Here is a 15577-nt window from a genome sequence, read left to right as displayed (position 1 = left end):
CCCCCACGACCCCGTGGACGCAATGCCACGGACACGGTGTCACACGCGTGACCCCACGGACACGGTGTCACAGACATGACCCCACGGACACAGTGTCACAGGCGTGACCCCACAGACACAGTGTCACAGACATGACTCCACGGACACGGGCGTCACACGCGTGACCCCACGGACACGGCCCCACAGACAGCGTATCACACATGTGGTCCCACGGACACATCCCGTGGGCACGGGGTCACACACACAGCCCCCACGCGCGTGGGCCCATGGGTGCGGTATCCAGCTCACGACCCCACGGACACGACCCCATGGCGGCGGGGTCACATACAGGGTCCCCCAGACACCGTGTCACACCCACGGTCCCATGGACACGGCCCCATGGACACGGCCCCACACACGTGGGTCCCATTTCCCCCCTCCCACCACCCCAGGGCACTGTCAGGACCCCGAGGTTCTGCCCCACACTGTGCTGGGGACAGCAGACCTGCAACGACCCCAAAGCAGACGGGGGTCCCATGTGGGTGCGCCCCATCCCGTGGGGGGCTTGGGGGCCACGTCCCAGCTCCCAGCTGCACCCAGCACCCAGCCCGGGCACGCGCGTGCCACGAGCGTGGGGGCAGTGGGCGGCCACGGGGCAAGGGGAGAAGCTGCCCCGAGGCCCCCCAGGAGGGGTCCCAGCCCCGCCCCGAGCCCCGCCCTGCCCGTTCGGAGCCATGTCCTGGAGCGTGTGACCGCGGGCGGGAGGAAGCGCGGGCGCGCATAGACACACGTGTGCACACGCATGCACACACGTGCACACACGTGCCCACCCGCAGCCCCGCCAGGGCCGTCCCGCGGGGAGGGGCTATGCAAAGGAGACCCCTTCTTATCCCCCCGCCGCCGCTGCCTTCGCCTCTCCCGGGAGCCTGAGCGCAAGGAGGCGAGAAGAGAGCGGCGAGAAGAGAGCGGCCGGAGCATGCGGGTGCACGGGGCCATCGCGCTGCTGGGGGCCCTCCTGGCCCTGGCCACGGCGCAGTACCGTAAGTGGGGCCGGGGGCTGCGGCTGCCGGGGGCCCGATGGAAACGGGGGTCTCCGTGGGGTGGTCCCAGCTGCGAGAGGCAGCCCCCGGTACCTTGGGGACCCCCGAGCAGCGAGGGGATGGTGCTGGGAGCCTGCTGCAGCTGGAGCAGGCAGGGAGCAGGATCAGCCCCTGTGGCCCCCCAGGGTGGGGTCTGCACTGGGTGTGCCCCCCTGCCAGCACGGGGGTCCCGTTCCGCTGCATCGGGGAGCCCCCAGCACAGGGGCTGCTCAGGGGGTCCCCATCCTCGCGCGTCCCCATGGGGTCCCCACGCTGCAGCGGATGGGGCTGAGATGGGGGCCGGGGGGCTGCCCACCCCCGAGTGGGGGGCGCGGGGGGAGCGCTCGCCCCGTGCTGCGGCCGGCTCAGCTGAGAGTCACATGAAGGGGCTTTGGGCAGCGCCCAGCACCATGTGATGGCTTTGCCCCGCGCCGCAGCCTGAGCCCATCACGTGTCCCCCCCGGGGCTCCGAAAGGGGGCCCTGCCGGGAGCCCCGGTGGTGCCACGCGTGTCCTCGGCCCTTCTCCCCCCGCAGGAGCCGGTGGCCGGAGCCGTGGCCGGAGCCAGACGTGGAGAGGGCGGCCGGCGGCGTTCCGGAGCTGGAACTCGGGGCTGTACCGGCCGTGGCAGGAGGGGACGGCGCGGCAGAGAGACTGCTGGCGAGGTGGGTACGGGGCGGCACGGGGACACCGCCCGCGGTGACGGTCCCTGAGCCACCCCAAAACCCGTGCCCGACAGGCGGTGACGTCACCTTCGACATCAGCAACGACGCCCCCACCATGGCGGGCGCCAAGGCCACCTTCTCCATCGCCCTGCGCTTCCCCGGCACGCAGACGGCGCTGCCCGACGGCCGCGTGGTGTGGAGCCAGAACTGCACCGTCAACGGTCAGCGCCCGCCCGACGCCCCCCACCCCATCCCCGGTGGGGGCCGCGGTTGCCCCCGCGCCACGCTCAGCGTCTGGTCCCCGCAGGCAGCCGCGTCACGCAGGGTGACCCCGTCTTCCCGGAGCAGCTGGCCGAGGGCTCGGACGGCGTCTTCCCCGACGGGCAGCCCTTTCCCCGCAGCGCCTGGGGCAAACGTGAAAAAATTCGTCTACGTGTGGTGGACGTGGGGTGAGGCCCCTGCTCCCGGGCACCGTGTCCCCGCTCCTCAGCACTGCGGTGTCCCCGCGGCCGGTGCCTGAGCCCTGCTGTCCCCGCAGGGCGCTACTGGCAGGTGGTGGACGGCGCCACGTCGCAGCTGACGGTGGGGACGGACGGGGTGGCCCTGGGCTCCTACACCATGGAGGTGGTCGTCTACCACTACCGCGGCAGCCAGAAGTTCATCCCCATCGGCCGCGCCAGCACCCAGTTCAGCATCACAGGTAGGTGCCGGGCACGTGGCGGGGACGACGGCGACGCGGGTGGCACCGGCCGAGCTGACGGCGCCTGCGTGACCCCAGACCAGGTGCCCTTGGCCGTGGACGTGTCGCAGATGGAGGCGGTGGGCGACGGGCGCTTCGTGCGCAACCACCCCGTGGCCTTCAGCGTGCAGCTGCACGACCCCAGCCGCTACCTGCGCGACGCCGACATCTCCTACTCCTGGGATTTCGGGGACCAGAGCGGCACCCTCATCTCCCGCAGCGCCGTCGTCACCCACACCTACCTGGAGGCCGGGTCCTTCACCGCCCGCCTGGTGCTGCAGGCGGCCATCCCGCTCAGCACCTGCGGCACCTCCGTGCCCCCCGTCGTGGACCCCACCACCGGGATGGTGCCCTCGGAGGGACCCACGGCCACGCAGCCAGCGGGTCCCACCGCCGGCACCGCTATGGGGTCTGGCACTGCCGCGGCACCTGGCACCGCTGCAGCATCTGGCACCGCCGTGGCGCCTGGAACCGCTGCGGCACCCGGCACCTCAGCACCTGCAGGTTCTGGGGAGCTAGTGGAGCCCGTGGAGGCATCAGTGGCTGCGCCTTTGGATCCTGCTGCTACTGAGCCTGTCCCTGTCCTGGCGCTCAGCACCGCGGTGGCCGGCGCAGCAGCTGTTACGGACCCTGCTGCCACCGCTGCAGAGCCCCTGCTCCTCGCCTCCGTGTCCCCAGCTGGGGATGTGCTGGGCACCGTGGCCCCCACGGCTGCAGGGGGAACCGTGGCTGCGGGGGGAACCGTGGCTGCAGGTGGGTGCTGCACCCGTGGGGTAGGGGAGGCCGGGCCACGTCTCGGGGGTCCTGCGAGGGGACAGCTCGGTCCCTTCCTGCCCTTCTCCAGCCGTTTCTCTGTCGGGGTCCCCTGCAGGCACGGTGACAGCTGGGGACACGGCTGGGGACACAGCTGGGGACGTGGTGGCAGCCACAGCTGGAGCAACAGCTGGGGGCACAGCTGAATCCATAGAAGATGCCACAGTGGGAGCAACAGTGGGAGCCACGGCAGGAGCCACAGCAGGAGCCACGGCAGGAGCCATGGATGGAGCCACGGATGGAGCCACGGCCACCCCCGGCGAGCCCCTGGCACTGGTGAAGCGCCAGGCGCCCGCGGCTGAGCCCACGGGCTGCATCCTGTACCGCTACGGCACCTTCTCCGCCCAGCTCAACATCGTCCGTGAGTGCCGGGGACCGGGGGGGGGACCCGGAGGGGCCGGCCCTGCCCTGACACCGCGTCCCCTTGCAGAGGGTGTGGAGAGCGTGGCCATCGTGCAGGTGGTGCCCGTGGTGCCCGAGGGCAGCGGGAACAGCGTGGAGCTGACGGTGACGTGCGAGGGGAGGTGAGGGCAGCTGGGGGCCGGGGCTGGAGCTGGGGACGGCGTGGGGACAACGCACCGGAGCTGGGGACGGCGTGGGGATGGTGCCAGGGCTGGGGATGGCTTGGGGAGGATGAATGGGACCCAGGTTAGAGGATGGGGATGGGGGGGGACCTTGGTCTGGAGGTGGGAATGGGGTGGGGACCCTGGTGTGGAACTGGGGACAGGGTGAGGACCCTGGTGTGGAACTGGGGATGTGCTGGGGACCCTGGTATGGAACTGGGGACCACATGGGGACCACATCCAGGCCATGGGGCTCGGACACGATGTCCCGGAGTTGAGGCAGCGTGGGGACCACAACCGTGAGCTGGGGCCAGCTTGGAAGCAGCGCCCTGGGCTGGCACAGGACCGATGAGCACGAGCAGGGGGGGCAGCGCAGGACCCACACCGTGGGGCTGTGCCGGGTGCCGGGGGGTGCTCCACCGACCCCTTCCCCGCTCCCCATCAGCCTGCCTGAGGAGGTGTGCACCGTGGTGGCGGACGCCGAGTGCCAGACGGCGCAGTCGCAGACGTGCTCGGCCGTGGCGCCGGCGCCCGGCTGCCAGCTGGTGCTGCGCCAGGACTTCAACCAGTCCGGCCTCTACTGCCTCAACGTCTCCCTGGCCAACGGCAACGGGCTGGCCGTGGCCAGCACCCGCGTGGCCGTCGGAGGTGGGAACGGGACCGGGACCGGGGAGGGGGGAGGCGGTGGGGTTGGGGGGGTCGGGGGTGCTCAGCTGCCTCTGCCCCCAGGAGCTGCCCCGGCCGCCGGCAGGACCACGCTCACCGTGGGGCTGGTGCTGATCGCTGCCGCCCTGGGCACTGCTGCATACACCTACCGGTGAGCATGGCTGGGGGGGGGCTGCAAAATGGGGAGGGGGCACTGGAATATGGGGAGCACTGCAAAATGGGGAGGGGACACCGCAACATGGGGAGGGGGCACCGCAATATGGGGGGCACCACAACATGGGGGGGGCACTGCAAAATGGGTAGGGGGCACCGCAATATGGGGGGACACCATAATGTGGGGGGGCACTGCAATATGGGGGGGCACCACAACATGGGGGGGCACTGCAAAATGGGGAGGGGGCACCGCAAAGTGGGGAGGGGACACTGCATTATGAGGGGACACTGCAATATGGGGAGGGGGCACTGCAATATGGGGGGACACTGCAAAATGGGGAGGGGGCACCTCAATACGAGGGGGCACCGCAATGTGGGGGGGCACTGCAAAATGGGGAGGGGACACCGCAACACGGGGGGCTCAGCCCCAGCCCCCCCCCCCCTGCTAACCCCCTCTCTGCCCCCCAGCCGAGTGAAGTACAGCCCGCTGCTGGCCGCGGCCCCCCCGGCCCCCCACGCCCGGGGCTGGCTGCCCCCCGGTGCCACCCTCCGCCTGCTGCTGCGCCAGGTTTTCGGGGGGGCCCCCCAGCGGCGAGAGCAGCCCCCTGCTCCGCGCCAACACCGTGTAGGGGCTGCGGGGATCCCCCCCCCCCCCATCACCAGCACTGCGCCCCCCCCGCCTGGCCCGAGCCCCCAGGATGCGGGGGGGGGCCTCGTGCCTTGGGTGCCACGAATAAAGGCTCAGCTCTGCCCCTGCTTTGTCTGGTTGCATGGGGGGGGGGCGGGGGGGCCAGGGCTGAGCCCCCCAGGAGAGGCACAGCCCAGCGCCCGTCTGGCCGCCGGCTTTATTACTGCAAGAGGCACTTGAAATGCAGGGGGGGGGGGGGGGTAATAAATAGGGCACAGGGGGGAGCCCAGCAGGGTGGGGGCTACAGCTTGGGTGGCACACAGGGATATTGGGGGGGGGCATGGCGCAGCCCCCCTCCAAATGCCCCTGGGGGGTCCGTCCAGCTGCCCCCACCCCGGAGCACCCCGTGGGTGCAATTTTTTTTGGGGGGGGGGCAGCGAGGTGCCTGCCCCTGCTCAGGGCTTTGGTCCGTGGGCCCCGCCTGGGGCGCAGCGCAGGAGGTTGGGGGGGGGGGGGGGGCTCCAGCCCCCCCTCAGGCCTCCACGGGGCCCTTCTTGAGGCCGAAGAAGCTGGAGGAGCGCGGGGGGGGGGCCATCAGCATCGGCGCCTGGTTCTTGTGGGTGATCTTGATCTGCAAGGGAGAAAGCGAGGGCTGGGCTGGGGGGCGTGGGGAAATTGGGGGGGGGGTTCAGAGGGGCTGGGGGGGCGCAGAGGGGGCTGGGGGGGGGACCAGCACCACGGGGTGGGGGCCACGCACGGTGCAGGGTGGCTGCATCCAGGGCTCTCCATCGATCTGCATGGGAAGGGGCTTCAGCGTCCTGCAAGAAGCAGCCCCCCCTCGGTTAGCACCCAAGCCCTTGACCCCCAGGGGGGGCACAGCCCGCGCCCCCACCCCAGCCCCCCCGGCCCCCCCAGGCTCACCGCAGGGTGATCTCGGAGCACTTGGCCAGCCGCGTGCCCGCGCTCTTCAGCCCGGTGTAGATCTGCCCCATCTCCAGCACCCCCTCCAGCCCCACCACCTCCAGCCGCTGGTCACTCAGATCTAGGGGGGGGCAGAACCGGTGGGGAGGGGGCTTCAGGACAGCCCCCAGGGTGGGGGAGAGCCATCCTCACCCCCCCACCCCGTTACACGCACCCTGCACGCAGGTCTTGAGGGTCTCGGCGTCGGTGATGGCCGGGGGCTGCTCGGTGCCGGGCGCCCTCCTCGCCTCGCCCAGGGGCCGCTTGGTCTCGCCCCAGAGGTTGGAGCCTCCGTGCATGCTGGGGATGTTGAGCACCGCCACCCCCGCCAGCGCTCCCCGCAGCTCCAGGGGGGTCCCGCAGCACTGGGGGGGGGGGGACAGACACACGGACATCAGGGCAGGGTGGGTGGGGTGGGGGGCGCATGGTGGTGCCGCACCCTCCTTTCCATCTCTTTGGCAGATCCCATTTATTGGAAATAAATAAGGATTGAATCTGTGTTTATAAGTAGGTGGCTAAACCTGCCTGCCTAATGTAACAGGAATTCTTAAATAATAGGGATTATACTTGAATACGTAGGAATTATAGGCTTGAGTACACTCTGAAGACTTAGAGTGGGGAAAGTGGACTCAGTGCCATCCCCAGGGCAACATTTTATAGATGTTCATAAATAATCCCTTTGCTTCCAACTTCAGTCTTAGATACACTTGTCTGAGAAAAAAATAGCCATCAAGCAAACCAAAAAATATTAAGAGAGAAGAGAAGAGAAGAGAAGAGAAGAGAAGAGAAGAGAAGAGAAGAGAAGAGAAGAGAAGAGAAGAGAAGAGAAGAGAAGAGAAGAGAAGAGAAGAGAAGAGAGAGAAGAGAAGAGAAGAGAAGAGAAGAGAAGAGAAGAGAAGAGAAGAGAAGAGAAGAGAAGAGAAGAGAAAGAAACAGGCCACTAAAGTTATGCTTCGTGTATACTGAGTAGCCCTTGGACAAGTCCTATCTTTAATGACCAAAATGTCACACCCAACCGTATTACCAGAAGCAGAGTGCACAATGCCCTCCAGGACCCAGTCAGTGATCTATATTGCAAGCAGTATTCTGGCTTTTGTCATGCTTGAATTTGGTGTTATATTTCATATTTCGGTTAGAACTTTGTTTTTTCCATTTGCTATGTTAGCTGTGTTGGTTTTTTTTTTTGTTTGTTTTGTTTTTTAACGCGGGGCCGGGGCTCACCTCGATGCTCAGGCACTCCTTCAGCTTCTTGCAGGTGGCGAAGAGGGTCTCGGAGGTGGCGAACTCCAGGTACCACAGCTTGTTCTTCATCCTGGGGGGGGGCACGGCGTGTTAGGAGGGTGTGGGGGGCACATTTTGGGGTTGTGCCCCCCCCATGTGGACCACCCCACGGTGCCCACCTGCTGTTGAACTTCTCAGGGTACTTCTCCCGCATGACGTGGAAGCGGTGCGCAATGGAGGCGTCCTGGGGAGGGGGGCGCAGAGCATGGCGTGGGGGGGTTCTGAGGCCGTGCCCCCCGCCCCTAAACCCCCTGCCCACCCCCACAGAGCCCCCACGCACCACCCCGATGGAGAAATAGTTGTTGATGATCTCGTAGGGCACTGGGTCGCCCGCCTCGGCGGGGCTGGCGGGCAGCACCCGGAGGTGCCAGCGGTCCATCTGCACCACGCTGCTGCCCTCGATGTCCTTCAGGATCTTCACCAGGTTCTCCCCGTCGTAGCCTGGGGGTTTGGGGGGACACGGTAGGGATGGTGGGGGGGGGACAAGGGCACACGGGGCCCCCCCCTCGCTCCCCGCTCACCTCCGCCCCAGCGCAGGCACCGGGCCAGGTCGTTGCCAGTCCCCAGGGGCAGCACGGCCACGGGGGGCCGCCGGGGCAGGTTGGCCTTGTCTGGGGGGAGAAGCACGGTCAGGAGGGGCAGGGGATGTTGTGGGGGGGGTTTCGGGGGGGTCCCGGGCACCTCTGACCCCCCCGGGGGGTGCCAGACCCACCGATGGCATCCAGGATCCAGCCCACGGTGCCGTCCCCGCCGCACACCAGGATGCGGAAATCCGGCACGTCCCGGAAGAAATTGAGGCTGGGGGGGGGATTTGAGGGTGGGGGGGGGCGTCAGGACAAAGCTGCCCCCCCACCCCCAGCACCCACCGCAGCCCCCTCCTCACCCGGGGTTGGGTCCTCCTTGCTGCAGGTTGTAGACCTGCCGCGGGTTCAGCAGGTACTGGAGCTTCCGCAGCACCCTGCGGGAGAGGGGCACTGGGTTGGGGGGGCTAAGGGGGGCCAGCCCCCCCCCTTCTCCTTTTTTTTGTCTTTGGGGGGGGGTCAGGGGTGAGCCCAGCGCCCCCCCAAGCCCCTCACCTCTCCCCCTGCTTCCCTCCGCTCTTGGGGTTGACGAAGACGAGGAGCGGGTGGGTGTCGGGCACGGGGCTGACCTGCGGGGTGGGGGGGTGAGACACGGACATGGGGGGGGGCACAGGGATATTTGGGGGGGGTACACGGATATTTTTTTGGGGGGGGGGCACAGCTCACCCGCAGCGCCTGTCCCTCGGGGGTGGTGAAGACCTGGGGTCCCTCCTCTCCCGGCGTCCCGCTCCCGTCCTTCTGGCTGTTCTGCCGCTCCTGCGAGCGCCCGGGGGGGGTCACGGCCACGTCCCCCCCCCCTCCAAATCCCCCCCCCCAGCCCCCCAAATCCCCCCCCCCAGCCCCAGGCTCACCAGCACCACGGGGTAGATGGCGGAGGGGGGCAGGATGTGGTCCCGCAGCAGCCCGCAGTCGCAGGCGGGGGGCACGGTGGCCAGGCACTCCTCGTGGATCTGGGGGGCACGGTGCGGGGTCAGGACCAATTTCGGCCCCCCCATGCCCCCCCCCGTGTCCCCCCCCCCACCTTGAGGTGGCACCAGACGCAGTGCAGCCCCGTCAGGCTCTGGAAGCTTTTGATCTTCTTCTGGCAGCGGCCGCACTTGCTGGCCTCGCAGCCGCCCTTCACCCAGACGTGGGCCTGGACCTGGGGGGGGGGCAGTGTGGATGGACGGACAGACGGACGGGGGGGGTACGGACAGACGGATGGGGGGGTGGATGGACGGACAGAGGGGTGGGCAGATGGACGGGTGGACAAATGGACAGACGGACAGGCGGATGATGAGATGGGGCAGGACAACGGGGCAGGCAGGTGGGGGGGGACGGACAGACGGACGGGGTGGACGGATGGGTGGACGGACAGACAAACGGATGGATGGATGGATGAGTAGATGGACAGATGGACGGACAGATGGGATGGATGGACAGATGGGTGGACAGACAGACGGATGGATAGACAAACAGATGGACGGATGGACAAATGGACAGACAGACAGGATGGACGGACAGACGAACGGATGGAATGGATGGACGGATGGACAGATGGATGGACAGACGGGATGGACGGTCAGACGGATGGGTGACGGACAGATGGACAGGTGGACAGACAGACGGACAGGGTGGACAGAATGGACAGACAGACGGACGAGTGGACGGGATGGATGGATGGATGGACGGACATATGGACAGACAGACCGGATGGACGGACAGACGAACGGACGGAATGGGCGGATGGACAGATGGACGGACAGACGGATGTACGGACGGACGGATGGACATATGGATGGACGGACGGGACGGATGGACAGACGGACAGACAGGTGGATGTACAGACGGACAGACGGACGGATGTATGGACGGATGGATGGACGGAGATGGACGGACGGATGGACGGACGGATGGGTGGACAGGTGGATGTACGGACGGACGGACAGACGGACACCACTCACGCCGGCCTCCTTGCGGGACTTGGCGTAGGTGCTGATGCAGCTGGGGGGCGCTTTGCGGGCGCAGCGCTCGTGGACAGTGAACTTGCAGACTGGGGGCGGGGCCAAAAAAGAGGGGGGTGGGGCTTAGAGAGGCCCCGCCCACACTCTGCAAGTCCCCGCCCCCTCCGCCATTCACACCACCACCACATCCAGCCGGGGGCCAATCGGCTTCGAGGTGGGTGGGGCTTGTGTGATGGCTCCGCCCCCAAAGTGGGCGGGGCATCGTGCACAGCTGGAGGGGGCGGGGCCTCGTGCAACAGCTGGGGCTGAGCACTGGGGCTGGGCCTGGTCTGGCCCCAATTGCACCGCGCCCCCCCCCAGTCCCATCCTGTCCCCATCCCAACACCTCCTGGCCCCTGTCCCCATCCCGTCCCTGTCCTCATCCTGTCCCTGTCCCCATTCTGTCCCCATCAGGTCCCTGTCCCATTCCCATCCCTGGCCCCCTCCTATCCCATCAGGTCCCATTCTCATCCCCATCTCACCACAACCCCTGTCCCCACTGCTCCCCCATCCCATCCCATCCCATCCCATCCCATCCCATCCCATCCCATCCCATCCCATCCCATCCCATCCCATCCCATCCCATATCCCATATCCCCATCCCATCCCATCCCATCCCCATCCCCATCCCATCCCCGTCCCCATCCCAGTCCTGTCCCCATCCCACCCCCATCAGGTCCCTGTCCCCATCCCAACCCTGTCCCCATCCCAACACCACCCAGTCCCTGTCCCCATCTTGTCCTTGTCCCATCCCCATCCCCATCCTACCCCTACCAGGTCCCTGTCCCCATCCCAACATTGTCCCCATCCCCATCCCACAACCATCCCTGTCCCCACTGCACCCCCATCCCATCCCCATCCCATCCCGGTCCCTGTCCCAATCCCAACCCCATCCTGTCCCCATCCCATCCCAGTCCCCATCCTGATCCCAACCCCATCCTGTCCCCATCCCATCCCAGTCCCCGTCCCTATCCCAACCCCATCCTGTCCCCATCCCGTCCCGGTCCCCACCCCGTCCCCGTCCCGCTCACAGGTGCAGCACAGCCCCTGTTTGCGCAGCCCGACCAGCAGCGTCTCGCACACGTTGCAGTACACCGGGCGGTTGAAGTGCTTCAGGCGCCACATGTGCTGCCCGTCGTCCTTCATGTGCTGGGGACAACCGAGGGAACTGGGGGGTCAGAGCTGCCTGGGGGGGGTTCCGGCACAGCCTCCCCCCCCCCCCCAAAGCCCCCACTCACCACCTCCAGGCCCAGCAGCACCAGCAGGGGGATGTTGGTGACGCCGCCACGCAGCCACTCGGCCAGCGACACCGTCCCGCTGCCGTCGTAGTCGATCTCCCGCATCATCTCCTGCAGGATCTGGGCGGGGGGGAGACGTGGGGATGAGCTGGGGGGGGGACAGGGAATGCGAGGGGTCAAGGGGAGCCCCCCCCTGGCACCCCAGCCCCGCTCACCGGCTTCAGCTCCGTGACGTCCCAGTCCAGGTACTGGGCCACCCGCATCATCTGGGTGATGATCCGCTCCACCTCCTGCGGCACCGAGGGTCAGGAAGGGGCTGGGGGGGCCCATCCTGACCCCCCCCGATCCCCATCCTGAGCCCCCCCATCCCGAGACCCCCTGCTCCCCATCCTGAGCCCCCCTGCTCCCCATCCTGTGCCCACCCCCTCGATCCCCCACCACTCACCGAGCTGTCCAGGAGCCCGTTCCCATCCTTGTCATAGAGCTTGAAGGTGACTGGGGGGGGGGGGGACACAAGGGGGTGAGACGGGGGTCGCCCCCCATTGCCCCCCCCCCCAGGCCCCACTCACACTCCAGCTTGTCCTCGGGGCGCCCTCCCTCCAGCAGCGAGAAGTAGCAGGAGACGTCGTTAACGCAGACGAGGCCGCTGCCTGCCGGGACGGATGATGCTGAGCCCCGTGGCCCCCCCTCGGTGCCCATCCCTGTCCCCCCCCGGCCCTCCCCGGTCCCTCACCCGGCTGCCCGGGGGCCGTGCTCTGGAAGGACATGAAGAGGTGGCGGCACAGCGCCTCGGGGACGTCGGTCGCCTCCAGGTAGCTCTGCAGGAACAGCCTGAAGCCCTCAAAGTCCACGCACTGGGAAGGGGAACAAAAGGGGTTGTAGGAACATGGGGGGGGGGCAGCGTGCGGCCCCCGGCCCCCCCCCGGCACCCACCTCTCCCTGCAGGTGCTGGGACAGGGCCCCGTCGCCGTAGAAGTCCTGCAGCACGTCCTGCACCTTCTTGCTGCTGTCTGGGGGCAGAGGCGTGGGCATGAGGCTGCTCCGGGGTGTGTGTGCACACAGGGGGGTGCTGCACACCCCCCCCCCCCCCCTTGTTTGTGTTCCCCCCCCCACCCCCAAACTCACAGTCCAGGTATTTCTGGAGGTGGGCGAACTCCTCGGGGCTCAGCGTGCCCCACTCCGGGCTCTCCTCCATGGCTGCCGGCTGGCCTGCGGGGCGAGGGCTGCGGTGGGGGCACAGCGGGGACCCCCCCCTTTCACCCCCCTGCCCCTCACCCCACCGTTTGCCCCAGCACAGCCCCATAGGAGGGGGGGGCGCAGCGGAGGGGGGGGTCCACCCTTAGCGTGGGGACAGCCGCCGGCTTCGAGCCACCGCCGCTACCGGGGGTGGGGAGGATGATGAGGATGGGGGGGGGGTGGTACCGGCCACCCCCCCACCCCACCCCGGCCACAGCCCCGGGGCTGAGCGTGGCGTCGCCGGCCTCGCGCGGCCCCCCCCGGGCCCTCCCCACCCCGCCGTGGCCATTACTAATTCATGGCAGCGCCTGGCTCCAGGCGCCGGCACGGCGGGCGCTGGAACCGCGGGGAGGGCGCGCGGGCGGCCGGGTGCCCCCGTGGGTGGGAGCGGGGGCACGTGGGTGGCGGCGCCCGGGCACGTGCGTGTGTCCCCCCCCCCCCCCAAAAAAAAAAAACAACAAAAAAAACCAACAAAAAAAAACAACAAAAAACGTGGGCAGCCGCTTCCCCAACGCAGCTGCATGCGGCCCGCTGCGGGGTGCGCATCCGGCTCCTGCGCTCGCCCACGGGCGCTGCTCACCCATGGGTGCTGCTCGCCCACAGGTGACAGCCGCCCACGGGTGCTGCTCAGCCACGGGTGCACGCTGGCACGAGGGTGGCCCCCCCCCCAAGGGGGCACACCCGCCCATGGGTGCCGCCTGCCCACGGGTGCACGCTCGCCCATGGGTGCTGCTCATCCACAGGTGCCACCCACCCATGGGTGCACACTCACCCACGGGTGCACACTCGCCCATGGGTGTTGCTTGCACAAAGGTGCTGCTTACAGACGGGTGCTGCCCACGGACGGGTGCTGCTCACCCATGGGTGCTGCTCGCCAAAAGGTGCCACCCACCCCTGGGTGCACACTCGCCCCCGGTGTCCCCCCCCGGCCCCACGCCCACACCCGTGCCACCCGTGGGCCGCCCAGCCGCGGCGGCGCCGTCCCCGAGGGCGAGGGCTGAGCTTTGCCCCCTGCGTGGCACCGGGGAGCAGGCGGCAAACGGGGCCAGGGCAGAGCCGGTAACGGTGGCCCCCACCCCCCCCCAGGGCTGGGGGCGATGGAGGGGGGCACGCACGGCACCCCCCACCCCAAAACCCCCCAGATGTGACCCAACCGTGGCCTGAACGCCCCCGCCTGTAGCACCCTTGGGTGCGTCACGATGCTTTGTGGGCCCCCATCGCCCCCCCCCCAACACCGGACCCCCCCCCGGGGAGCCCCGATGCCGGGCGCAGCACCCGGGACCCCCCCCCGGCGCAGCGGCCGCTTCCCTTATTTAGTAACGGGCACGGAGCGGGGCCGCGGGGGGGGCACGGGGCAGCCCCCCCCCCCCCCGCTCCTCCTCCCGGTGCCACCACCGGGATGAACGGGGCCGCCCACGCCCGAGGCTGCCTCGGTTTGGGGGGGGGGGGACACCGGGGGGCGCCCCCAGCCCGTCCCGGTGCCGTCGGTCCCGTAGGGGGCGGCACCGAGCCCCGGGACGGCTCCGGGGCGTGCAGGTGGGAGGCGGCGGCGCCCAGCACCGGGGCGGGCGGGGCCGGGATGCACGGCGGGGACCCCCCCCGCCCCGACACCCCATTTTGCCCGGCGGGGCCTTTCGGTTCCGCCGCGCACCGCCCGGTGCTCGGTTTCCCGGACGGGACCGGGAGCGGAGCTCGGAGTCCCGGAACCCGCCGCGCCCGGGGGCTGCACCGGGAGCAACGGGACCGGGAACGGGGCCGGGAACGGGCACCGGGCGGGGAGCGGCGGCACCCGGCGGGGAGCGGCGGCACCGGGCTGCAGCCGGGCCGTGCCCCCCCCGGCGCCGCTTCCTTCCCGTTCCTCACCCGGTGCCGCCGTTTCCCTCGCCCGGTGCTCGCGGGCGGCCCCGTTCCCGATCCGTGCCCGTCCCGGTTCCTCCCGGTTCCCGTCCGCGCGATGCCGTTCGGCTCCCCCCGGGCGGGGGGGCGACGCATCCCGGTCCCGGTCCCGGTCCCGGTTTCCCCCCCCCCTCCGTCCCACCCGGTCCCACCCGGTCCCCGCCCATCCCACCGCTGCCCGCCCCGTCGGTGCCGGTGTCGGTGCCGGTACCTGCCGGGGCCGGGCTGGGCTCAGGTCCCGGTTCCGCCGCTCAGCCCCGTCCCGGTGCCCGCGCTCCCGCCGCGGCCCGGCCCCGGCCCCGCTGACATCACGGCCCGGCGGGGCGGGGCGGGGCGGCACCGGGCGCACGTGCGGCGGGGGGGGGGGGGGGGGGGGGGGGGAGAGCCCCGTGGGGAGGGGAGCCCCGGAGCCCCACGGCCCCCCCGGGGGGGGGAGCAGGGCGGCGGGGAGGGACCCGGTTCCCGGTTTCCCCCCCCCACAGCCGCCGTCGTTCACTGCCGGCTCCGTGGAGCCCCCCCGGTGCCCCCCCCCCGGTGCTCCCGGTACCCCCCCTTCGGGGCGCACCTTCCCCGCTCGCCCCCCCCCCCTCAGTGGGTTGAGGCCTCGGTGCTTTCTTCCTGGCCCCCCCCCGGGTGCGGGGGGACCGGAGGGAACCGGGGGGGAACCGGAGGGAACCGGGGGGGGGGCCCCGGATCGCGGCGCCCCCGTGGGGGGGGGGAGGGAGGCGGCCCCGGGGGGGGGGGGGGGCACCGGGGAAATCCCCGCGGGGGCGGGCGGCGCCGCATCCTGCCTGCCCCGGGGCTGGTGGGGGGGGGAGGACAACGGGCACGGCCCCCCCCGTGCCTCTGCCCCCCCCTCCCCCCCCACCCCCGGTACCGGCCCCCCCCCCGCCGCCGTTATCGCGGTGCGGCGGTGGCGGTTTTGGGGGCGCCGCCGGGTGAACCTCAGGGGCCTGCGGGCACGGGGCGGGCCCGGTTCCCCTCCCCCCCACCCCCCCCTTCCCCGTCACGGCGGGGCGGGGCCCGGTTCCCCCCCTCCCCCCTTCCCTCCCCCCCGAGCGGGGCGCGGCGCCTTTAAAACCAAGATGGCGGCGGCGGCGCCCGCCCTCCCCTCCCCCT

General features: G+C 69.8%; 2 protein-coding genes across 2 annotated transcripts; one reads left to right on the top strand and one right to left on the bottom strand.

The window, feature by feature from the left end:
* Positions 1-955: 955 nt before the first annotated feature.
* On the top strand, positions 956-5285 carry PMEL (premelanosome protein; the record flags this gene model as incomplete). The annotated part of the gene is given in 13 exon segments (XM_084303719.1): positions 956-1019; positions 1594-1722; positions 1797-1943; positions 2030-2139; positions 2141-2171; positions 2261-2422; positions 2501-3214; positions 3333-3635; positions 3705-3798; positions 4283-4485; positions 4567-4654; positions 5125-5239; positions 5241-5285. Coding segments are annotated over 13 exon segments (2205 nt in total).
* A 367-nt stretch (positions 5286-5652) lies between these two features.
* DGKA (diacylglycerol kinase alpha) lies at positions 5653-14752 on the bottom strand. Its single transcript, XM_084303715.1, has 24 exons — positions 14670-14752; positions 12452-12535; positions 12260-12336; positions 12060-12180; positions 11896-11976; positions 11772-11821; positions 11542-11616; positions 11327-11446; positions 11120-11237; positions 10050-10138; positions 9128-9247; positions 8958-9056; positions 8773-8862; positions 8602-8675; positions 8409-8483; positions 8238-8323; positions 8047-8136; positions 7806-7966; positions 7645-7709; positions 7466-7556; positions 6420-6609; positions 6206-6326; positions 6042-6102; positions 5653-5915 (listed from the first exon to the last, which is right to left on the bottom strand). Exons 2-24 carry the CDS (start codon positions 12519-12521, stop codon positions 5817-5819), a joined length of 2223 nt encoding a protein of 740 aa, XP_084159841.1. The 5' UTR covers positions 12522-12535; positions 14670-14752; the 3' UTR covers positions 5653-5816.
* Between the last annotated feature and the right edge of the window lie 825 nt (positions 14753-15577).

Source organism: Netta rufina (assembly GCF_964035555.1).
Source record: "Netta rufina genome assembly, chromosome: 30".
NCBI lineage: Eukaryota > Metazoa > Chordata > Aves > Anseriformes > Anatidae > Netta > Netta rufina.
Note: the sequence above shows the minus strand (reverse complement) of the source record. Positions and strands in the feature narration are given on the sequence as shown.